The following is a 25,890-nucleotide window of genomic DNA, read 5'->3' as shown; positions in this document are numbered from 1 at the left end:
CCCCGGGGTTAATGTAACCCCAACCCAGGGGGCTCCGTTGTACACAGTTACTGTACATGTTAACTGCGACCAGCCTGAACTGTACAATGGAGCACCCATTATTACCCATTGACGTGATTGATATGGCAGATCTGGATTTCCATATTATGGATTCTATCCCACGTTCAAATGACCAAAGCTGCTACAATTTTTCTACTAATGCCACCATGAGTACAAGTTCACCATCTCTTTTGACCAATTAACAGATTACTAATATATACACAACCTCTCACTTAAATGACAGACCTATGACTCTCATCTTGTTTACAGATATCTGTCTGCCTGGGTCAACAGATAGATGCACACGCCGCCATGCCTTCCAACATGGAATTCTTCACCTTCCCGAGGCTGAAGTCGGCCAGGAAGGAGCAGGACAGCAACCATATGGACTACAAAAGTGGCGCCACCTTCTCGGGCCAACTCGACGGTCGGAAGCGGGAGGGGCACGGCGTCTTCGTGTGGCCCAGCGGCGACAGATACACCGGCGACTACGTGAACAACGACAGGTTTGGCAAGGGGGAGCAACTGTGGTCAGATGGGTCCAGGTTTACGGGCGACTTTGTCCGGGACACCAGGCATGGGAATGGGGAGCATGTTTGGAGCAATGGTGAAGTAAGCTGATGTACATAGTGGCTAGTGTACTTCCAATCAAGTTAGTGGCCCACATCTCTACTAGCTTACTGCTACAAGCTCGTCTCAGTAATTTTTACGTTGTTTTCTCTTTACCAACAACAAAGCAATTTTGTTTAGTTTCACAGGGCATGCACTTGATTATTTTTTATTTTTTATTTTTTTGCTTTCAAGTACTGTAAAACGAAGAATTTTCGCGTGCATTTTAATTTCGCGAATTTCGCGAGCGCCAAGATTCGCGAAATTGAAATGCACGCGAAAGTTCTTGTCTACACTGCATGCATTGAATGCCAGTGGTAGTTCGCGAACATTTCATGCTGCAAAAAAGGCCGTCGTCTCCAATTTGCGAAAAATTCATGCCGCGAATATATCATGTTTTACAGTATTCTAGTATGTTCATAATTTGTTTTACATTGATTTCTTGTAGAAAATATATGTACAATGTAATATTTGAAGTAGAATTTGATATGAATAGAATTGATACATATGCATGTACATACATATGTACATATATGTATACATATATAATACATACTTATAACCGTATACATACATTTATACTGTATCATACATCTAGATATAAAGTATATTGAGCATACGATCAAACATACATTGCAATTACAATGCAAGTGTCCTTTTGCAATGCAATTTGAACTCAAATTGCTCTTATTTGCCAGTCGACTTTCCAGCAACTTGTCCTTAAGTTGGCGATAGTAGTCTTTGGATGATGAAGATTTTGAATATTTGCCATTTTGGAGAAATGATCCCAGCTCTTCTCAAACTGTCATGTGTTTGTTACCATACGAGTATATATTGTGTGATGAATATATGTAAATATTTCCCCTCTGATTTCCTTTGTGGGATTCTGTTGTTCTTTATTTTCCAAATAGACCTTCAAGGGATCCTATTTCAAGGACCATCGGCATGGCAAGGGAACCTACACATGGCCTAATAAGTCAAAATTTGTGGGCACCTTTTACAAAAACAGAAAAGAAGGCTATGGTGTCTTTGAGTTCAGCAAAGGCAATAAGTTTCAGGTGCGTAATATGATGATCTTCCCTGTTTGCTTACATGCATTCTTTTGGTGCTCTATCTCAAAGTGTGTCCATATCAAGAAGAATATTATACAAATGATGCACAGGATAGAGTGCGTTAGTGGAGGCGTAGCGCACTCGAGGGTATTTACAATTGTGAAACATGCACGAGGCGAAGCCGAGTGCATGTTGCACTACATTGTAAATACCCAAGAGTGAGCTGCATCTCCACTAACGCCACAAAATAATCCTGTGCATCATTTGTTTTATAAAATGGGTCGAAAACTAACAGCATTTTTCACGTACCTTTGTGGGTCAATACCAGTCAGCTACATGTAGCACTCGCTCGAGAGAGTCGAGTCAAGCACGTCGCACTCGGAAATCCTGCACATGTAAGTACTGTACGTATAAGAGTACTGCATACGTACGCCACGAATATGTTATGCACACACAAGAAAGGCCGGCCGGCAGCCCGAACTAGAAGTTGTTTACAGGATTGACAGCGCGTATAATAGCGCGCAACGCACTTGTAACAACTGATGGAGTGCGCACTGGTACTGCAGTGCAATGGTACTAAAGTAATCAAAGCCCACGTGACTCATTTCAGCGCTTCCTATTGGCTACGTTCTTGAACCCATTTTATAATAATCATTGAAAACCAGTGTACTTGCCTATAACTTTCGATGTACAAGTGTCTAGTCTTGGTTGTCACTGCTCTTATTAAAATTCTAATCAGCAATACTCAATGAGGAAAGACACTTGTAAATGACTTCAGGTACTGAAGCAAATTTCATATAGACTGTCTTGATGTTAACTTGCAGGGTTTGTACATAAATGATGAGAGAGAAGGGCCAGGCATTTTGTCCTACCAGGATGGAACACACGACGTGGGACTGTGGCGAAAGGAGCGCCTCGTCAAACTTTGCAGTTGCATTGATGGTGCCTTCACCATGGCTTCCCACAAGGACTTTGACTACAACCCCACGGAGCACGTCCTTTCACTACCCATGGTGGATCCACGATACACCAGCTTGTCCCAGATGCTCAAAATGTCGCGTAGTGAGGGGCAGAGCGACGCAGACAGCTCTCTCAGGAACGCCATGGAGCGGCTGGCACAGATCAACTTTAAGACGACTTTTGATGTCTTCCAGTCGAGTACGCCAGACAGCGTGGACATGAATACGCTCACTTACGATAAGGAGGAGTACGACCGCGCATTCTTCGGCGAGGCAGTCGAGGGCGACAACAACAGTCAGAATTCGCAGCAAACTCTCGTGGCGCTGAACAACACGCCTTCTCTCATAGAGATGCAGCTCAATGTCATGAAGCATAAGAACACAGAGAACACAATGGAGTTTTCTGTGGATGATCTCATGAAAGGTATGAAAGGTCACTCAATATGCACTATATGGCCAGAGGTACAGTACCTTGTGATCTACTCTGAAGGTGATGAAACATTTTCACTGCAGAGTTGATGCTGTCAATTAGATGCAATGAATCTGAAAGTATGAATACTGTAGAAGCTGTTATTTTCACTACAGATATTTTCACGAATGAGCAGGTCAAGGACATTTCCGCGAGATGTTGTTTTCTTGAATTGGCACCAAGGCTATTGTTAGTTGCACTATTAGCCTAGCACAGGGCCTCACTTTTGTGTGTTGTTAAATTCGTGGTTTAAGAGTCATCTGCGAAATTTGCAAAGATTAAACTTTCGTAAAAATAACAGCTTATACATTAGTGTGTTAATGAATGAAAACTATCTAGACACGAATCAGAAGTTCAGAACTATGTAAGAATTTTTGTACAGTCAAACTTTTGCAGCTAAGAGCCAGAAGTGAGCAGCAATGCAGCCTGTTGTAGTGGCCCAGTGAGGAGGCTGAAAGCTTTATCTCTGCACAGTCTTAAAGGGTCTGTGCAATCCAAATGTACAATATGTTGACTTCTATTGATGCCTATTGGTCTGTATGTAACCATATTACTGAATAATTCGTGAAAATATGCATTGCTATTACTACCAGCGATTGCTCACAACAGCATCACATGTCCTTTTTTTTATGCAAATGGTTCTGACAATTTTTTAACCAAGCAATGAATGGTAAGGTACATAATTGTTTTGATTGCTCAGCTCAAGTGTTACAGGAGGATGATGTACACAGCTGGAATATGATTAAAGGTGATCTGGAGGATTTTTGTAGCTCAGTAAGGCTTATAGGGTGCAGAAATTAAAAAATTAAGAAAAAAATGCTTAAAGATATGATAGGATATATTTTCACTAAGTATTTAGTGGTTTGGTTAAGTACAGACCCAAGGGCAACAATACTGTAAAAATTGAAATTTTCGCGGTGTGGAAATTTCGATGCAGTTCGCGTGACCAGAAACCAGCGTGAAAATAAAAACATGCAAATATTTTTGCACGTCGTATGGTCCATTGATAACTGTCTTTATTACGCGGAATTAAAAACACGCCAAGTTCATCTTACCCAGCTGAGCATGAAAAATCACTCGTGCAAAAATAAACACTTTGACAGTAGAAGTCAACATATGTTTATATTGCAGGGAACTTTTAATCGTTTCATGCTTGCTCCCACTCCACCAGGTGACAGGGGTGCGTTCCTAGAGAAGGGTCCCATCGAGGTGATGTCCGAGGAGCTGATCAAGGCCTCTGCAGCTGGTGATTACAATACAGTCCACTGCATGCTGTCTCAGGGGGCTGTCAATGTCAATGTAGGAGACAAGAACGGCCACATCTCTCTCATCGGAGCTGCCGTGAGTCCCATGACCTCTTGTTTTGTCGGCTGAGAACCAGAAGGGTGTTATCGCAATTTTCGGGGGTACTGAGTTATTGATATCATGTTGTAGTGCTTGATCTCCTCTGCATTATTGTGTGAATTTAAGATTATTTTCATTTTCAGTGAAATGTTAAAAATCAAAACCACAAAGGCACTGTTTTATCCAATCTTTGGAACAAGGCTTATAAATCTACACATTTTTGACGAAGTAAACCTTCATGAAAATTGATTGCTTAATTTTAATTTATGCTCAAATCTTTCTGGTACTCAGCTGACGATTTAATCTTTTTCACCCATTTTCAAATTTTGGAGAAATTTAGACTTAAAGGATATCTCTCACTTTATTTTTGTTTTTCTTACTCTAATTAAAAAGAAAGAACATCCAGTAGAGGAAATGCAAACAAAACACATGATTTTTATATGGGGGTAAAATGTGTGGTTTCTGTGCTAGAAAATGACAATGACTGGTCAGCAAAGAGGCTCCCTAAAATTCAATTGTAGATTGCCCTTGCTTGATTTCAGGTAAACATGCACCGCGACATCATCAATTGTCTCCTCGACAACGGAGCTGATGTCAACAAGCTCAATGACGAAGGTCTTTCGGCGTTGGCTGCCTGTCATGTGCTCTTCTACCCCATCGCCTCCTTCCAGTTCAACATCGCCGAGCGCTACCTTCCCGTGCCGCGGGGCGAGGAACGGATCGAACTCCAGCTTCCCACGGAGGGTTCTCCGGATGATGCCAGTGAAGAAGGATGCCCCAATGGTTCATCCCCTGCTAAACACCCTGACGATGGCTCGGAACGAAACTCTCGTGCTAGCGAGAGGGCACGGTCGGTCATTGGCGACGATGGTGATTTCTATGATGTCGACACCAACAGTCACAGGGACGAGAATCAGGACGCCGGGACGTTGGACGGCACTATTCCCGAGTGGGACCCAGACAATGAATCAGTCGAGGAAAGAGTCAGCGTTAAGAAGCAGGGGAGCCTCGGCCACAGAAGGGTGTGTGTTATGTCTAGTTTGTGGATACTTGTATGCTTTACTGCTTTCCCACAGATGGAGAATCAACCTGTCTGTTCTCTGTCAACCTGCAAAAAGAATCTTCTTGAGGGCATTGAAGGCTCTTGTAGAATTATGGGAGGAATGGGTTAAGTTTTCCACAAATGACATTTCCAGACATATATTTACAGATCAAGCAGTCATAACCAGTAGCAATTTTTTTTAAATTCTTGGAGATAGAAAAGTAATTTGGGAATATTTCTTATTGCAGAGATATCTAATGTCTGTTTTCAAGGCCAAAAGTCAAGCTCAATGATACTCATGAATAGAAAAGGTAAATGTAAGACTGTGTGATAATGGCAAAGTAGAGATTGCATGAGAAAGGGAGGCATCCCAGTCAAATGTACGACAGTTTAAATTTAATTTCAATCTTTCAAATTTCTCAGGCACAATTACTCCATAACACTTGTAGTCAAAGAATAACTTGTGCCTCATTAAAAAAAAATCGATTTCAGATTTCAAAAATGTTCAGACCCTAATTTTCCCCCATGCTCTTAATCTGTGCAGCTGTCATCGAAACTCTATGGCGTGTCCTCCGAGGTCGCAGACACCCACGATTTCGAGACGAATGACAGCCTCGTCGGAGTCGGTGTGAAAGTCACGGAGGACATGATCGAGCGATGCGCTACGGTGATGAGCAACAATCCGAGGATCGTGAGCAGGGGCATCTCACAGCAGGAAGATAATCTGGATGAAGCCCGGCGTCGAGCTCTGGCAAAAGCGGAGTAAGTGCTCTCGTTTACGATCTAAAAGAAACAGGAAACAATGGCATTCCTTGCAGCCATACAATTTGACCGTTTATCTGAAGTTTCTCGCTTTTTGCACACTGTGGATTGTGGGATTGTGGGATTTTATCACAGTATGCTGTGTTAAAATGCATGTAGTCACTCGATTGGAGAACCTCTGAGTGTGTGTGTGATGTATGAATGTGTGGTCACACAGAGCAATGAGAAATGAAAAAAAAAAAGAGCTAAGAAAGGGGTAATGGCATTGTTATCATTACATGAGGTGTATGTTAGTTATGTAATATGAAGAGAATTTTGAGTTTTATCTGTAGTTTGAGGCAGCATTTTATGCTTCAATAGGCCAGAACTGTTGAAGAGCCACCCCTTTCCGCAAAGTGCGTGCATCTAATCTTTATTAACCTGGTAGTGATTAAATCATGTCTTGTAAAGAGTGCCATTGAGAAGAGTTCAAATTATTTTTCTTTTTATCACTATGATGGCAAGGAGTTTTGTTCTGTTTTTTTTTTCTCTATGTGTTTGTGTCTTTATTTTTTTTTTCCATTATTGTGATTGTGACCTCAATTTCTCATTTCCAGACATGCAAACATGGAGGCTACCATACGACTCTTGCTGCGCCGAGGTGCTGATCCGAATGCCTCCAGTGTGCCCATGCCGGTTCTTTTCTTCGCCATAAAGGCTGCAGATGTTGAGGCTGTTTCCATTCTTCTAGAGAAAGTGGCGGCTACCGAAGCGAGGCTGTCACCTGATGTAAGTGTGACAACTTCATGCAAAAATGTATGCATATAATGCAAGGGTGTGAGTGCGTCAGTAGGAATTGTTTGCATAAGGTGACTGTGGAATGTTTAACCCACGAGACTGAGTGGCCTCAAGCCGAGTTGGTCAAACATTCCATAGGTACTGCTAGTTACAGATGCACACTGTTCCTACTGATGCATGAAAAGACATGTGCATCATTTGTTTACAGAAAGGGGGACATTTTTTTTTTCTTGCAAGGAATCCAGTTTTTGATCATGTAACCTGATGGTAACTTTACTTGGATGCATTTACTTTTGGCTTGCAATTGATGCAAACCATGCATCCAGTAACTATTTGATACACAGTAAATTTACTGGATGCACAATTAGCTAGCCAATAGGTGATTCTTTATACTGAGTGTGTAAAAGTTTGCCTTGATAGTGTGTGAACTATTGCTATAAATGTGCAATTAATAACATGTTTACAGGGGCTCTTGTCAATGAGGCAACATGCAGCCAGTAAAAATCAACACACAACTCTCAAACAATGAGGTTGCACAATTTACTTGACGCGTTTTATAATAAATTCTTTGTGTTCTTGTCATGATAGGGTATGCATGGCACTGTTGAAATTATAGATTTGTGGGTTTCTTTGCAACATATTACTTTGGCATTGTGCATTCACCCATGTGTTAAGAGTCATAATCTGTAGGATTCTTGACTGCAATTGTGATTTCAAATCTGAATGTCTTAAATATTGCGTCTATCTTGCAAGCAGCATTCTTGCCATTCATGCAGAGTTAAGAGTAATTAGAGTGGAAAATTACTCGCAAGTGTAAAGCTTAGAGTTTTGAGCAGATAATTACAAAGAAATCTGAAACAATGACATGGGTGATCTCATCAAGTTGTCAGAGAGACGGGTCACAAATTGTCGGTTGAGAATGATAAGGGCGTTAAGGTGCCTCAAACATTATGGCTTTAGTGGCAACTTAACGTCTTTACTCTTATCATTCTCACTCGACGGAATGCTTACGGCCGAATAGCATAAACAAGTGCCACACTGGTCTTATTTACTCTACACTGCAGTTGTACCACACTGCAAGATATTCATTTCCTCATTGCATTCTGGAAATTTAATTATATCTGTCCCATTTACAGAAGGAAGGGCTGAATCCCCTCCATATTTCCTGTGCAATCAGAGGACCAGAAGGGGTGGAGATCACAAAACTCCTGTTGAATGCTGGTGCCCACCCAAACTCCAGAGCCCTGGACAAAGATCTACACGAACACCTTGTGAGTCAGTCGATCTGTGCACAGATTCATGTTGAGAATTTATCATCTCCCACGTCACAATCTCTTTGCATTTTGTTGTCTCTTTTGTTGCATTTTCATCTCGCCACGGCCAAGAGCGCTAGTGAGCTACTAATGTAGGACCATTGTCTGTCATCCATTGCATGTTATTTGCCATATTGTCATGAATCCTCCATATTTTTTGTAATCATTGTTATCATCCTTAAAGCCTACCCTGAAATTCTGAATAAATTGGGCAGAAGTCATTGCAGGATGGGGGAAGGGGGAAAGGGATGTAAATCTGTTCAGGGATGTAAATCTGTTCAGACAGTGGAGATGGAACCATGGGGTCTCCTATCTCTTAGGCCAAATTATCAAGTATCTTCCCAAGATCCAAGATAGTAAACTTGTGAACCCAACTGCATTTTATTCAGAGTGGTAATTGCATCTGTTGCTGATCTGGCAATTTGCCAGTAATCAGAATTATTGAAACATGCAAAAGACATCTTACCCTTCAAAGTACCGTCATAGGTTTTACCATGTTGGATCAGTTAAGTTCTTTGATATGACTCTCACAGACTTACATCACAATTCTTAACCCGTTGAGGACGAGTCCCAAGTATACTCTGGCAAGTGTCTATGGGAAATGCGTGTTGTAGCAAAATCAGACCATCCTCAACGGGTTAATCCTCTTCACTTTTCTCTCACAGGAGGATTTGACCCCACTTGATCCTGCCATCAAACTGAAACCAGGACTCGACGGCACCGTATTCCATTACCTTCAGGAGCTGGAGGCGAAGGGTGATCATAGCGGTGGTCGCACCCCTCTGCACATTGCTTGTGACAGGGATGATGACTATGAGGTAATGTTATACAGTTGACCTCGCTTAATAAGTCGACCTCGCATAAGTCGAATAATCACCAAAATCGAAGGTCTTGTCAAGTCTTCTTCTCTTGATATTCTTTTGTTTTAAATCCCTCATTAGTCGAATTTTCTCGGAATTTTTTCTAAGTCGAAGTGATTTCTCCATTCCAAATAGATTTAACTGAGGCAAGGTGGACTGTATGTTTACAAACAAAAAGAAATCTGTTGAGTACATCCAATCATGCCATAAGATTTCATCTGAATGTCATGGCACTTACCATGAGCTTGGTGGTATGACCCATTCCTCAACTGTGTCTTAAACAAGCGTTTATCAGACATTAGATACTAGAGGAGACTATTTAAAAAAGAATAATGGTTGCAGGTATCGTAGCTGTTTGTGTGTTTGTTTGTTTTTTATATTATTGAGCAAATGTTATGCCCTGAGCTTATTCAAGTCTTACACATTTGAAAACTAACATCTTTTTCCATTCTTTGTATGATCAAATGCACAGCTTGCCCGTCAGGTCGTTCACCTTCTCCTGGAGCATGGAGCCAATCCCAATGTCCTCTGCAAAGGGCAGTCACCCCTGTCATTGGCAATTGCAAGTGGCAATGACCTTGTGAGTACACACAATCATCTAAACCCGTTCCATACTAAATTCTGAAATTCTCATAGACTTAACACACAGGCCACCAGGTTCCCGTACGGAATGGGTTAAACTTGTCCGTACTTCAAATGATACACAAATTCTGATTTGCGAGAGCTGAAGAGGGACATTGACAAACTATTCTATTCATTATGGACCGAGTGTTATAATTATACAAGCGTTGCTCAGTAGAGGGCGCTGTTGATTAAGTGTGCGGCACAGTGCATTATTCAATTCACTTCCATGCGCTCTACGAGCATGTGCATATTATTGGTAGAACCATAGACATCATTGCATACTTGGCGGATCCAGAGGGGGGCGCAGCCGGCGCACGCCCCCCCCCCCTTTATTTTCCGTAAAAAACAAAAGAGATAAAAAGAAAAAAATGAAATGAAACCCAGAAGTGGCACCAGAAATATTAGTTACGCCCCCCCCCCCTTTACAGAATTCCTGGATCCGCCCCTGCATTGCCAACACAATCATTATAAAGAGACTTGTAGAACATGCACACAAGTATTGACCCGTTGAGGACGGGCTGATTTTGCTACAACACACATTTTCCCTAGACACTTGCCTGAGTATATTCGGGACTCATCTTCAACGGATTAAGGTTTAGACAATATTGATAAAAGACACAAAAGACACATTTTCTTTTTACACAATGTTCTTACTGATGTATAGCATTTATGATGCATGTGTTAGCATAATATTAATACCATACACACTTAAATCACCTGCATGCTATTTTGTGATGTTTTGTCCAGTAGTATGTAAAATCCTCAGCAACTGTTGATTATTACTTTTTATAACTCTGTCTTCAAAACTCTGTCTTCAAAATACACCTTTAGACTTTGAAGAGAAAGTTGAACAGAATTTTGATCTTGATTTTGTGGCAAGATCTGTGTCAACATCTTTTTTTTTTTTTATATTGATAGTGTTGTACTGATAAACTGATAAAGATCTGTGAGCTTCACAGGAGAAGGGAGTGAAATGTACAAAAATGAAGAAGGAATAGAAACAGAACAATGAAAGAAAACTTCTGTTTCTATTATTTTGTACACATCCACATGCTCAATCACACAACAAAGCTGACTTGCCCTCCAATGGCATCAACCCCACAATCGATGTTATGAGACTTTGTATATGAAATTATGGGATTGAGTAGTAAAGTCAAACCTGTCTATATAGCGACCACCATCTATAGCGGCCACCTGCTGTATGCAGCCACTAAACGCAATTCCCCCCAAGAGAAAAGCCATGTTAGGGACCCTGTCTGTAGCGACCACCTGTCTACAATGGCCACTTTTTCGTCTCCCTTGGGTGGCAGCTAAAGGCAGGTTTGACTGTATATGATATGATATTATGTCATAACATTTGTACTGCTGGTGGAAAGCAAAATTCCACAATTGGCTGGTTTACAAATCATCAATATCACCATAAAAATAGAATTTGTGCTGTAACAGCTTAGTGTTCCTTTTTTTCTTGATCGTCTTGCTTTGAAAGAAAAGATTGTATAGACTTAGCAAATAAGAAATTAGCACTTTGATACCTGATTACCAATCTTGAGACATGATATGTCTACTGGTATGCTTTGAATCAACACCAGGCAATTGATGAGCTTCTCAGCTTCGATGCCAACCCGAGCCTTCCCCTAGGGCAAGCCATTGGGAGTGCCCTGTGTGTGACTGCCAACACCCAGTTTGAGTTCAGACGTATGCCTCTCCAAAGGATAGCCCTTGTGAGTATCCTGACACCCCCTCAAACTCTCAGCATTGTTTACTACTTCAGCCTGAAGGGGATTTAAATTTGGGGCTAAAGGCTACACTCAACTAGAATCTACATCAGAAAATTACAAATACTGACTAATTTTCATGTACATGAATTAAGGTGCAAGATGAACTGATGAATCTGTTCAAAATGATGGTATCTGTAGTGTATTTCATGACTTTGAACATGTGTGGCAGTTTTGTGGGCAATTGAAATTGTGACTGAGAGCCAAATTGATGGAATAAGAAATAAGCAATATCTCTCTTCCAGAGAAAAGGTAGCAATTTCCCACTTTGGAGACCATAAACAATGCTTTTCTGTTACGGGAGACAACAGATATTTGTGACTTATTGATTGTGCAATATCGGTTGACTTGCAGAATTTTCGGAAAATGGAAAATAACAGGGAATTATACCACCGATACAGTACACAGTATGATATCGTTTGCTTTACTGTAAAACACTTAAGTTTTTCTTGTGCATGAAACTTTCTGGAATTTTGTGAGGAGCCAAGAATCACGAAAGTAAAATGCACATGAAAGTGTTTGTCTATACACAGTGAATTCTCAAAACTTTCATGCCCCAATAGAGGCAGTTTACTGCTCCAATTTGTGAAAATTTCATACCACAAATGCTTCTGGTTTTACTGATAGAAATACTACTGATTAACAATCAGTTAATCAGTTGCAATAAAAACAACTTGACAGAAGAATTTCATGAATTTTGATAAGTACTTTATCTTATTTTTTTCTTGTCCATAGATTGACAAGCTGGTGGAAGCAGGGGCCAACATTCTCGCTCCCATAGCTGTAGGGACAAAAAGACAGATGGGTACAGCGGTGGACTACGCCTACTGGATGTTTAATCAGGTGAGACAGTCATGAATATTCATTTCCATCTCGCTTGTTTCACAGGTTTAATAGAAATAGACGTATAAAAACTGCCATTTGCCTACTGGATGTTTAATCAGGTGAGGCAGTCATGAATATTCATATCTATCTTGCTTGTTCACAGGTTTAATAGAAATATAAAACATAAAAGCTGCCATTTGCGTACTGGATGTTTAATCAGGTGAGGCAGTCATGAATATTCATATCCATCTCGCTTGTTTCACAGGTTTAATAGAAATAGACGTATAAAAAGTGCCATTTGCCTACTGGGTTTTTAATCAGGTGATACAGTCATGCATATTCATTTCTATCTTGCTTGTTTCATGGGTTTGATAGAAATGGAAAATATATAAACTGCCATTTGCCTACTGGATGTTAAATCAGGTGAGGCAGGCGTGAATATTCATTTCTATCTAGCTTGTTTCACAGGTTTAATAGAAATAGAAAATATGAAAACTGCTATTATCCTATTGGATGTTTCATCAGGTGAGTGACGCTCCATTCATGCATCACTTGGCAGTTATGAATATTCATTTTCTATCTCACTTGTTTTACAGGTTTGATAGAAATAGAAAGCCTAAACTGCTATTTGCCTTTCAGAAGTATGTTACAGAGATAGATCCTCATGTCAAATTTCTGTGTATAGTTCAAAGGTAACTTTAACCTGACATGTTCACCATTTTTTATAAAATACCTACTAATTTGTCTGTAGGCATTTATAAGCGAGACATTTTGTGTTTGTTACACCAGGCATTGCCATGGTAACTGTTAAAAACAAATATCTTGTTGAGCAAATCACTCTTTCAGTGAGAAGATGTTGTCACTGAACGATACTCATATCATAACCTATGGATGTTTTCTTTGAAAAATATGTTTTTAGGATGGGCTAGGAAGCAAATAGTCATCACTTCCTCATAATGTAATATTTTTTTTCTCACTTTTTTGTTAGTTTGATTGCAGTGTGAACTCTTAATTATTGCAACAAACTTTGAGCAGTTTCCTTGGACTTGGCACATGTTTTGACTCTGATGGTTATTTGCGCAATGAACCATTGCCATGGCAACTGCATAATTTGTGAAAACAAACTCTTTGTAGAGTGAACTATTACCACTGGAACATGTGCCTCTGTTTGACCTCGTGTATTCTCTCAGGAATCGGAGGGGTATTTATCGTTATGTTAATTAACATGAGACTTCTTTGACAATTCTTTTGTGTTTGTCTAGACAAATGCAAACCACATAAGTGTCTGCAAGATTCTATATCATTGTTCAAGTGTTGATCTGTTAACGCTGTAGTGACAATAAGCAAAATGAAGATACAAAGCTATTGAAGTATCTTTGTTTTATCAGGATCGACGCATAGCGCACATGCCCTACCACGCCCTGACTCATGCGGAACGCGACACGTACAATGCACGCCGGAAGCTGCTAAGTCACCTGGGAGAGATTCTCCGTGAGGCGGCTGTCAGACGAGAGAGAGAGAGACTGGATAAGGAAGACAGGGAAGGCATACGAAGTAAGCACGCTGCTCTTCTCTTTCAGTGGATTGTGAGTTAAAGGGATGGTACAGTATTGGTGGAGATGAGAATTGGGCTTTTGACTTTTTGCAAGATACCAAGAAAACACTTATGATATAGTACAGAACATACCATTTTAGGAGGAATTCAAAGTTTAGTTGATGAAAATCGGGTTTGGAAAGACTGAAACATCCAAAAACAAAGTAAAACAGAGCGATAGTAGTAAAGTGTGGGTCCCACACTTTACTAGAATCGCTCTTTTTTGGACATCTCAGCCATTTCAAAACCAATTTTTATCAAATAAACATTTAATTCCTCATAGAATTACATGCTCTTTCATATTTCAAAAGTGGTTTCTCATTATCTCACCCAAAAATGTTAGAAACCTGAAATTAGGTCTCAACCAAAACTGTACGATCCCTTTAACCCCTACTGTGCTTTGTTCAACGATTGCCAGGTCCACATCCATGGGAGTACTTTCTTTGCTGACTGACACATATGATTGGAAACTAATTGCCAATGAATACCATTAAACATTCCTAATTCCCTTATTCCCTATTTTGTCACTGTGGCCTTCCTGTAGGACTGAGGCACACTGTTACACCATATTGATCTGGCTAACTATTAAGGTCAAGTTTGTAGGATTTATCTGAATGCTGACAGCTAAGTGCCACAGAGTTGTCAAAATGCTCTAGTTTCTTTTTTTTATCATGGCACTGTGTATTGAAATGTATATGTAACATATTTAAAGACCCAGCTTTGAAATAAATCAATATTTCTTCCCCCTGTTTTTTTTGCATAGAAATGGTCAGCAAATGGTACACAATCAAAGTTATCAACATAACAAGAACTGTTGAATTACATCTTGTAGCATGTCATATTACAGAAAAAAAAATTACAGAATAAAATAAAGTACAGTGTATATGTAGAGGCCTAAATAATTTACAGAATGTATTAATAGACACTGTATTCTTGCCATACAGTACATGTATTTCTTCTTAGATTCGTGTTGCTACATATTTATCCTTTCAATAAATTTCACACACAAGATTTACCACATGATGAGAATACCTCGTCTAAACCTGAACTTAATACCATTTTGAATGTTTACACAAGAAGCAGGAGCTGTGTTGATGCATAACAGCAACAAAATGCTACCCTCTATCAGTTATGATGATCTGAAGACTTACAACTGTGCTACCAGACAGTGGTTGCTCAGAATATTTATAAAAGGGATTAATTGTGCAGATAAGCAGATTGGCTAGTAAGGCAAAGTAGTGGCATACCGTGTACAATGCAGACCCTAGTAAAGCAGTATTTTGCTCAGGTTTGTCTTAGATAGACTGAATTTCTAGTAATCCTGATCTTTTCATGACATATTTAGTAATCTGAGCGTATTCTTGGCATGGACGAAGCTCATGTATTGTTTCATCCCACAGTGGTAGTGTCCAGTAGCAGTCAGCATATATTGCAGTATATACAACCACAAATATTCCCCAATGGCAAATGTTGTGAAATGGGTACAGTTTTACATCGTAAAACCTAAAGTAATTCAATCGTTGGTTATTTTTGTATTTTCACCTTTCTCATATATCTCTTATTTTTGCATTCATTTGTTCACCTCTGTGCCCCTTTCTGTCCTCCTTTCTCAAGGTCTAAGCCCCAGTCAGGGGTTTCTCTACACAGGGGCCGGAGCCAACCCCTCGGACACCAGCATGGCAAACGCCAAGAATTCCTCCAAGGTCTCGTTGTCGGGCGGAGCAGCGGAGGGTTCCAAACAGGTGGCCTTCCACACCACCATCAAGGACAGCACTGGGGCAGTACAGCCCCTGGTTGACCGGGACGAAGAAGTGGCAGTGAGGTGAGTTCAGGGAGGGGGTGGGGTGGGGGATGGGGAGGAGGAAGAGGGGGAGGGAGGGAGAAGGGAAGTAGGGGGAAGGGAAGTAGGGGGAAGGGAGGGATAATGGATGGTGAAGGGAAAGGGTGGGGGGAAGGGGAACGGTGGAAAGATTCATTGTTTTCTTCTGGTGTGTTAACCACACCTTTTTCTTTTCACCATGGGAAACAAGCAAGAAGGGCGGGGCACTTAGCACAGGGGTGACAGGTGTTATAGAAAGATGTGTGTTCAGAGAGATCTCGAGATCCAAGGGATATTTCTGCTACGTAACGATGCTTGTAGTTTGCAGTAATGCTAAAGACATGCTCCAAAACAGCTTTAATGGCTTAGGAGGACTTATTTCTTGGATAAAGTTTAGAAAATCACAAACCCAGTTCCATTCCTCCCCAAATGCCTGCATTGCAAACTGTACCTGCTCCCAAGGCAACTCTGGGTAGATCTAACTCTCAAGCTCACTAGTAGATGTATGTGGAAAGACAACCCCTACACTATATCTCATGTTGGTGTTCATTCGCTAACCTGGAAAGGTGCGTTTTCATGTTGGATTACTAGCATCAAATTATGGTATTTTCTCATCGTTAGACAACATTTGAGTCAATATTAGTCACGCTTTGCTTCTTGGCTACCATTTTACCCAATGTGCCTGCAAATATAATCATGGCTTCCACGCATGCATTCTAGCCCCCAAACACAACTTCTGTCAGCTGCTTGTTATTCATCATGCCTGTTGCTTTGTAAAACTCTGAAATGATTGTGGTTTGTCACTCTGCCATTTGTGATAGAATGAGCAGCTTCAGATTAAAGTTTAGTGCTCTGTCTTCGTATCTCACACCATATTACTCCAAAGCGATGCTTTGCTGCTACCAATAAACTGTGATGTGTACCCATCTTCAATTAAATGATTCTGCCACTGTTGCCTTTCATCAGTGAAAAAAAAAAAAAATTGTTTTCTTCATGTGCGCCTTATAAATTTCTCGCTTGGAATAACAACAAGATGCTTTTAGGAAGTTGAACCTCAGGCACATTTTGACAACCAATACTTGAATACCGACCGTCTTCTTTTGTTCTCAAAATACCTGTTTTGAAAATGAGTCATATCTACTTGCGTGAACATAGATGACTGTAAATCTGCAGTAATGTGGCAGTCCGTAGGCTGTACAAGTAGATAGCAACGTGCAAGAAAGGACAGATACATTTCAGATCAGATATAGACATAAATGTATGAATAATGTGACATATATTTAAAATTGGGTTCTTCTCATGTCTTTCGCCTTGAAGTGAAGTAAGGCAAATGTTGATGCTGCACATGACATAGGTGGTTGGAATTGGCTGCAGGCTGTGTTTAGGACTCCGAGCTATATTTTTGTCTGTTTATAAATTCAATTAAAAATGGGCATGTGTAAATCTGGCTCATCACAGGTAGATATTTCATTGTCAAGAAATGATATTCATAGTTGTTGTTTTTTGGGGGGGGTCAGTTTTGTGTTATTTTGTGTACTCAAAGGAAGTGAGTAATGTTATCCAGCAAGTATGAAGGAAAGAAAGAAAAAAAGAAGAAGAAAAACAAACACCCGAGGTTAGTAGTGAATCCATTAAGAATGGCACATGTAATATTGAACATACCTTTCTGTATATAATTTTTTTTTTGCATGCATTTCCATATATCAAAGACTTCCATTGCCATATAGGTCCAGGTAAATATGATGCAATCATTTAGAGGCTGCATTGAAAACAGTGTGGGTTAATGTGGGTTTATGTTTTCAAATTGTTTGTGTAACTGGGGACCAGGTTGATATCTGGCTGTGATTGTGGTTGACAAACTTTGGAGCAACTTCTGTGGTACTCACAAAAGTTGTAACATTAATATCTCCATGCATGTATGTTTGTGTGTGTGTGTGTGTGTGTATGTTTAAGGACTTTATACTTCACCACAATAACATTGGTTGCTATTGCGTTTTGCATTTGACAGTGAGAGAACAATAAGTGTAAGGAGGGGGTTCAAGTTCATGATATCCATAGCTAGTTATCAGTGAATGCATGCGACTATTGGCATTGCACTGTTAGAGGATAGCAGTACCTTGCTATGTAACGCCATGAGTGAGGATTAAAAAAACAAATCAAAAACAGTGGTGAACTCGAACAGTTGGTCATACTTGCACCCATAGCTGCAATTATGGGTAGCACATTACACTCTGTTCACAAGTCTGTAGCTGATCAAAAATGTTTGTCAATCTACAGGTTAATTTTCAATTAGTGTGATAGCATAGTTACGGAACGAGAGTGACTGTGAATCAAAGATGTTCATTATCAAGGTGTTTGCTTACAGTGCTGCAAAATGGTAAAAGCCAGGACCATCCCCTGATTTCAATCTGCTATTTATACCTGTTACAGTAGGTGATAAAATCAATTTTGGATCCTGGTATCCTAAAGCTGTGTACTTTAGACATTTAGCACTAAACTAGACTCAGATAGCTGTGGTCATTTTACCATGGACTCTTTTTGATGTTAATTGCAATAAGAGAGTTAGAAGAGTTCAAATTGTGACATGGGGTGTGTAACATCCATCTTTATTCAACACGTGCATTTCAAAGCAATTGAGACTACACTGAAAAATATTTCACAGATAATGAAATACATCTAAAATAGCGAAAGGAAATCTTTCAAAGAAATCTCCAACACACATGTCTTGCAGAGAGAAGTTATTGTCATGTTTTATAAAACTCTTTATGTGCATGTTTACAACAAACCTGATTTAATCTTGGTGATTGCTTGTGCCATAAACATTATTTTTCTAAGTTGAATTAACAATATATAATCATATACTAATGTGGATGATGCTCTTTGAAAGAAGGTATTGTTAACCGAGATGGGTTTCTTGTTTCATTGGACCTACCAAATACCAGTTAATGTTAATACAGATGTGTTGTGTTCAGTCTGCCTAATGATCAAACATAATCTTTAATCCTACAATAACAACGACTGTTATTTTGTCTCTATTTGAAGCCTGATGTAAACAAAAACATTTGACATGAATTTGTTAACCATTCATCTTTTCTCTTTCACCTCTCTACCCAACTTTAATCCCCCCTTTTTCCTGTTACATGCATGTTGCTCATTACCCTTTGTGGTGGGATGGTTTTCGAAATTTGCCGTCCGTCTGTCTAGTGGTGAAGGGGCAGTCTTAATGGTGGTGGATATGGCAGAAGGTAGTATGGATGCCTCGCATTCTCAGCGGCTGATCAAGCACGCGAGCAGATCGCATATCAGGTTGGAGACCAGTGTGTATGGCCAGTTTGATCACTGAGAAGCACGGGGTGCATTTATTTGCTATCACGGAAAAATGAAGACATAAAATCTATTGGTTTAATGCTTGTGTGCTTCACACTATATGAAATTTCCTCACATATCACTTGCCATTTAGTTCCACAGAGTGCATCCAGACACTAACACCAAGCTTACAAAGCTTGTCTTAGTAATGTGTGATTATATTATAATGTCATTAGTGTGCACACCTCTTCCTTTCAATGAAGTCTTCACATCTTTTTTTTTTAATCTATCGTCACTGATAATACAGTACCATTTCCATTTTGCAGTTGTTTAGTAAAAAGAGTTAGATCTTACAAAACAGAGCAGTTGAAGTTTCATTCAGACATTTAAACATGACAAAATATTATGGAATTGTAAAGTTTCATATGTTTCACAAGCAATTGATATTATGTTATCATTAAATATTAATATGCAAATTACATAAGACGGTGATGTCAGCACCTCACAACTCTCCCCTGGGTTTACACAGAAGAATGTAAAAAAAAATTATGTTCATGGTTGATAAATTAATTTTTTGCATTTTTTTTAAAGATTTTTTTTTCTTTAAAGAATAGTGTGATTTAGCATGGTTTAGATGCCTCTCTTCATTTCTGAAAAACACTCTACACACTTTTCACTTTCAACTCTTGAAAAGATGGTGCTACTGCTTTGAAAGTTAGTATTAGTCATGATTGTATAGAATGTGCTAATCAATGGAGTTTGCAAAATTTCAACCTAATCTGATAATCCCTTTTTTGTGGTTGCTATATAGTTTTACATTCTGTTTTATATCACTTGTAGAGTGCACAGCTTGGTGAAATTAACTACTTAAAATAGACCTCAGACTTCAAAAGCTCTTTTCTCAGTAAAAACTTTTCCAGAGTGTGTACTTCCTTTCCATTATCTAAATAGGTTTGGAAAGTTCTATTGTGTTGAGTTGTACATCATTTTAAAGCTTAGAGTCTGCTCTTTCATAATGTGCACTTCTTGAAAATCCATTATGGAAGACTTTTTGTTGGTTGTGTGATGCATGGTCACTTATGAATTATCACAACATTGTGATTTTCTTATTTTTATATCTTCATGAGCTCCCACACATTTTTGGTTTTTTTTATATAGTTATATAAATCAACTTGAACATTTATAGTGGCTTTGTGTATTTCAACTCAGAAATGATAATGGCAGTACAGCATTTGTTTTCAGTAAGTTCCTGAGATCAGTTTCTTGATAGACACGTAGCAGTGAAATCTGAAAACTTTTTATCTGTTCAAGACAATTTGGTGCTACAACACACTTTGCTTTGATTTTCTGATCAGAATTATTCTGAATAGCTTAGCTAGAAGTGTGGTGCAATACTCAGAGAATCACAGTGGTATAGGAAGATAATCATAGTGAGTGGTACTGTACAAAATAAATGTCTGTATAGCATTTATCCGTTTGTACCATCCATTACGAGCTTAACCAATTTGGATCGGCATGTACATACAGGATATTGCTGGTACCTGCTTTCAAAATTATGGCAGTTCGTGGTCATAAATGAAAAAATAGTGTGTGCATGCAGAGACTATGGCATTGTAATTTTACCTCACTCAAAGAAGAATCATAAAACAACATGATGTGATATTATCTCTCTTGCATCGTATATCAACCATGCTATATTGCAATATATATTTTGTACATGTAGGCTACATTCTGTTCACCGATTAGCCCCCCCCCCCCCCCCCCTCCTTCCCCAACACAGACACACACGTAGTACAGCACCCTTGACCAATATATTCTTGTATTGTTGAATAGACAAAATCACGTTTCTTCAATGCACTCTTATTTAGATACACCTCTGTGTGCACTGTGTTTCCACTCAACTCATTTAGATGTGTCACTTGCATGTCCAATCCATTTCACATCATCTTCTGTTCCTACCACCTAATGTACCATTCCAACATTTAAACACTGCTGAAAAATAAATAAACAAGACTGTCACATGCTTCTATACACAAGCTCCAATTGTAGAGATTAAAATAAAACAAAATGAAACAAAACAAAAATGAAACAAAATGGAATATTATTTCTGGTAACCCACCAAGTTCTGGTCAAATTGTGCTGCATTTTGTCGCTAATTTTCAATACACTTCTGAATTTCATGGAATATTTGATGTTACTGGTAGAAGAAACTAGTTGAATTCATTAAATGTGCACAGAATCATAGAAGCATTACAGAGTTTGCTCATTCAAGAATCAGTTATAGATTAGAGATTATTTTCTAAGCTTACCTTGTGAATCATAAGGCATAGAAAAAAAAAATGGATCGAAAACAAGATACAGCACTGAAAACTATAAAGATATAATGGTTGTGCAGACGTGACAGATGATTATCAGTGAAATATGAATGACAGTTTCTTGGAAAGGGTTGCTTACCCAGTGCTGGTCTTGTTAGCACCATAATCACATAGAAGTGTGCATCATACATTCTCTTCAGAGATTCGTAACCCTTTTAATGTGCCCAGGCATTTAATATCTATGCATGTACTTGCCATGCTTTTTCATCAGTATTCAGACATCCATCGAAACTTGACCTCGTAAATTTAGCAAGCCCACTCAGGTGTAGTGATGTGCCTCGGTCCAACTGGTAGGCCCTGGTAACACAGTTGGGATTATAGGGGGATTAGGTAATCTCTTTCAATTGACAATCAATTTCCTTATACATCTGTGCTTGTCAGCAAAGAAAACACTCCAGGATGTGTGTCAATTGGAGAACAGAAAATACAGTAATGGACAAGCATGGTTTGCTTTCTACAAGTAATTAATTTTGAACTAAATAATTTTGTCCAAATAGTGTCAATTGGTGGACAAAGCTTATTTAAGGGTCAAACATAGCTGCTTGCCACAAGTAAATTTGGGCAAAATAAGTCAATTTCTCTCTCTATGAATCCTGCAGGTGAACTCATGCTCTTGAAGGAAGAAACTGTAAAGTCTAATGTCAATGTGTACTTTATAAAGTGAAGCAATTGAGAAAATGACATGGTTCTTTGACAGCTCATAATTCACTTTTCCATGTATTGATAAAAAGATTGCCTCATATGCATCATACAATATGCAGGGCTCGGCATTAGCTGTGGCTCAGTGGCCCCGGGCCACTAAAAACTGATGTTGGGCCACCAATTTCCAAAAAGGGTTATCTTTTGGGGGTGGCCCGATGGGGCTCCTAAGATTCAGAATGGATTGTTATGTTTCTTTTTATTATGGACTGATATATTTGTTTTCAGGCAACAAATATTTGATGTTTAAAGATATCGGTGGCCTGAATTTGGGTCACTAGAGGAAAAAAAAAAGTTAGTGCTACTTGAGAAAAGGTTAGTGCCTAGTCCTGCAATATGACACATTTTTTCTGTTTTCCTTTTTTTTTTTTAAACTCCATGTAACTCTGCATTTAAACCTAATGTTGCCTGTACAGGGACTGAAGTGTAGTCCCATGCATTGATTGTTGATCAATACTCATTGTTCTCACAACTCTTAAATTACATTAACATAACACCTTTAGATTGAGAAATAACACAAGTATCTTATCTAATCTACTGTAGAATCTTGATTCTAGTCGCATTTTCTAACATGTATTTTACAAAGTTAACATATCCATGTTTTGAATGCACTAATACTGATCTTTCCTAACTTACAGCAGCATTTCTTAGAACTCTGGAGGTTCGTTTACCCATTTTAAGTCAGAGAGAATTTATAACTGTCTAGTGAAATGTGAAAAAAAAGTTCATATTCATATGAATGACAATTCCAAAACTATTATGCAGCCATTAGTGAATAGTCCTTTTCATTGAGCCCCTGTAAATAAGCCTTTTTCAATACTTTAACCAAAGTTTGGTGCAGTTATTACTGCATCAATCTGAAGATGACTGAAAATGGATATGTTTGCAAAGTACTGCAACACAGCAGTGACTAAAGGCTAACAACTGACTCTATGATGTCATTGTCATTGTGTTTTGCTAGTAAGAATTCTGGAAACCAAAAAGCCAGTCCATTTTCACATACATTTCTCTCAACAAAATCTTATTGAAACCAAGGCATTGTAGAAATTGATACCCCAGTGAAAGTTTAAAAATGAAAGCTCAACTTTTATTCTGTGGACAACTGTTGAAAACTGTGCAGTTGTATCTTGTTCATGCAGAATGAAATCAAATTTTACATTAGTAATTTGAAATGCTGAATATTCTGCAAATGCAAGCTGGTTTTGTGAGGTTTTGTCAGTTGGAAGTTTGTAGCATTGTTATTCATCTCCAGACAGGCCATCATAATTTCTCGCTTCCCTAAGTTTTATCACCATAACAGATAACAAGACTTAACCCCTTCCTTTGCAGTAAGAGTTCACTTTGAGTGTGTGAGAGTTAATAATGATTCTCAACAAGCTAACATCTCATTAACATTGTCCTATTTTAATTTGACTACAGACAGTTTTCATAGATTAAGACAATTTGTATCAATGTGTCCAATGCATTTTTTTTTCATAAATGTTTTATTTGTACACCTTACTGAGCTCATTGTGAGCAAAATTATAATTCTTATTGGGGGGGTTTTCTGTGTATGACAGCATGTTTGTTGTTTGAGTTTATTTAAGTTATACTTGGAATCATAATTGCCATTTTGTTGTTGTGCTGACAGAACAGTGTTATTGTTTTCCTTAAAATTTCATGGAAAGTGCGTATAAATGCCTTGTAATTTAGCTACTGGTAGTAATTTGTATGGCACCCTACAGCCACATACAACGAGAAAACTCTACATTAGATTTGAGCTTGTCAAATTAGACCATTTGAAATGCCCCATCCTTATACCTACTCATGTATTGTGATATGTAGGAGTAAAGAGATATCTTTTTTAAAAGCACAAACTAAAAGTTGGAGATATTCATTCATGAATTTATTGGGTTTAAATCTTTTTTAAACCCACCAACAAACAAGCAAACAAACAAAATCTATGTTCATGGTGGCCCTCATATCTTTTTTGGTCAGAGTATATGTCCACATCACAGACAATACATCTGTAAACTGTTCTAGCATTGCAAATGCATCATTTGACCATGGAACTACATGCTCTTTGAATAAGCAATGGTGCCTACTGTATTCAAATGATTTTTTTTTTTTTTTTGGGGGGGGGGTGGAGGGTGTTATATGTATCTTTTAACTAGCATATCATCAGGGACCAGAAATGTTGAAATTGATCCAAGAGAGTTACTTCACAGTATGCTCTTGGAATTGTCAGTCACAATTTGTAATGTCCGTCATATTTCATACTCAGAAAACCGCTGTTTCGGTACTGTTACGAGTGCGGCCGCTCCATCGGAGTACGCCTCTCAGCCTGCACACGATGCAAAGAAGTCTACTACTGCAGCAAAGCCTGTAAAATCAAAGCCTGGAACGCAAGGCACAAGGAGGAGTGTCTACGGCTTGGTGGTAATGTCTCACTTGCCTTTTTTGTCAAAGAAATTATCTTTTATCCCAATATGTAGGATTTGCATTCATTTATTTGTTTAACACATACAAGTTTCATGAATCTATGGATGTCACAGAGCTCTGAATTTTTCTTCTGTGTGCTTTGAAGTAAATGCCACCCCAAGCTCAAATTCAAGTAGAATGTTATTTATCAACATGACAATTCAAGGGTCACTATCAAGGTGGACTAAGAAAATGAAAAGTTATGGAATCTCTGTAAATTTTGTTTTGTTTTGTTTTGTTTTTTCAAGAGGGTACTAGATATCAGCCATGGTCTCGTGTGTAATTCATCCATGATAATGCTGTCTTGGATTCACTGGATTCTCTTTCAGTCACTCAGATTTTTACAAAATTTCCTCTTTTGAATGAAGTTGAGGAGAAAGCAAAGCAAATATATCCCTTGAATGCTATCATTCATTTGCATACAATTAATGAAATGATTCGACCAGCACTTGCTTCAGACTGCAGTAAAACAAACATATTCTTGTGCATGGTGTATGAAATTTTCACGAATTTCACGAGGAGCCAAGATTTGCAAAAGTGAAATGCTCAAACATTGAAAAATGAAAAGTGTTTGTCTGCTCATTGGCAATGCATTGAATGACAGTGGTGATATGCAAATGTTTCATGCTGCAAAAAAAAAACCTGTCAGCTCAAATTTGGGAACTTTTCATACTGCAAATGTTTTTGGGTTTATGCAGTAGTTTTGCTGAAGGTGCTGTAATGAATGATGTCGTGTTCATCTGTCCCTCGCAGGACGCAGCCGAAGTCCGAGTCCAACGAATCCCGCCGCTGGAGGAGGCTACAATGCCGCCTATTCTCTGCAGAATAACACTGGGGGTAGAGGTCAGGGGCCTCATGGCAAGGTCAAAGGTGAAGAGAGCACATCAAAGATGAAGACTGTGGCTGGGTCAAGTGTCAGAGGTCAAACGGGAGCAAGAGGTCAGCAGGGAGCCGGCTTTGGAAACTCCAAAGGAGGTCTGGGCTTCGGGAAAGCTGGTGCTGCTGGAAAAAGTGGACAGAGTCCCGGTGACAAGGGGTCAAAGGCCAAAGGTCAAGGTCAGCAAGGAGGCGGCGGCGGTGATGGGAGAACGGTAACTGGATTCTTGAACAGTCATGTGAATTCTGGAGGAAGGGACGGACTGACTGGGGTCAAAGCAGACTGTACGGAGAACTATAGCTTTGTGTGA

At 39.1% G+C, this 25,890-nt stretch overlaps 1 protein-coding gene across 1 annotated transcript; it reads left to right on the top strand.

The window, feature by feature from the left end:
* Positions 1–351: 351 nt before the first annotated feature.
* LOC139727570 (ankyrin repeat and MYND domain-containing protein 1-like) lies at positions 352–25,890 on the top strand. The gene is made up of 17 exons (XM_071638551.1): positions 352–651; positions 1,560–1,706; positions 2,525–3,083; positions 4,300–4,469; positions 5,015–5,494; positions 6,059–6,276; positions 6,873–7,044; positions 8,190–8,324; positions 9,032–9,184; positions 9,699–9,806; positions 11,440–11,571; positions 12,361–12,468; positions 13,839–14,004; positions 15,659–15,866; positions 19,068–19,169; positions 24,507–24,661; positions 25,457–25,890. Exons 1-17 carry the CDS (start codon positions 352–354, stop codon positions 25,888–25,890), a joined length of 3,747 nt encoding a protein of 1,248 aa, XP_071494652.1.

Source organism: Diadema antillarum, unplaced genomic scaffold, assembly GCF_040938485.1.
Source record: "Diadema antillarum isolate AM-2024a unplaced genomic scaffold, OU_Dant_1.0 seq00000136_RagTag, whole genome shotgun sequence".
NCBI classification, from domain to species: domain Eukaryota; kingdom Metazoa; phylum Echinodermata; class Echinoidea; order Diadematoida; family Diadematidae; genus Diadema; species Diadema antillarum.
Note: the sequence above shows the minus strand (reverse complement) of the source record. Positions and strands in the feature narration are given on the sequence as shown.

What these genes read in the sequence shown, in the direction of transcription:
- LOC139727570 (XM_071638551.1), top strand. Translation starts at nt 352, where the DNA reads ATGCCTTCCAACATGGAATTCTTCACCTTCCCGAGGCTGAAGTCGGCC. An exon ending in AAGCGAGGCTGTCACCTGAT is followed by an intron (nt 7,045 to 8,189) that starts GTAAGTGTGACA and finishes TCCCATTTACAG; the next exon opens with AAGGAAGGGCTGAATCCCCT. An exon ending in ACAGGGATGATGACTATGAG is followed by an intron (nt 9,185 to 9,698) that starts GTAATGTTATAC and finishes TCAAATGCACAG; the next exon opens with CTTGCCCGTCAGGTCGTTCA.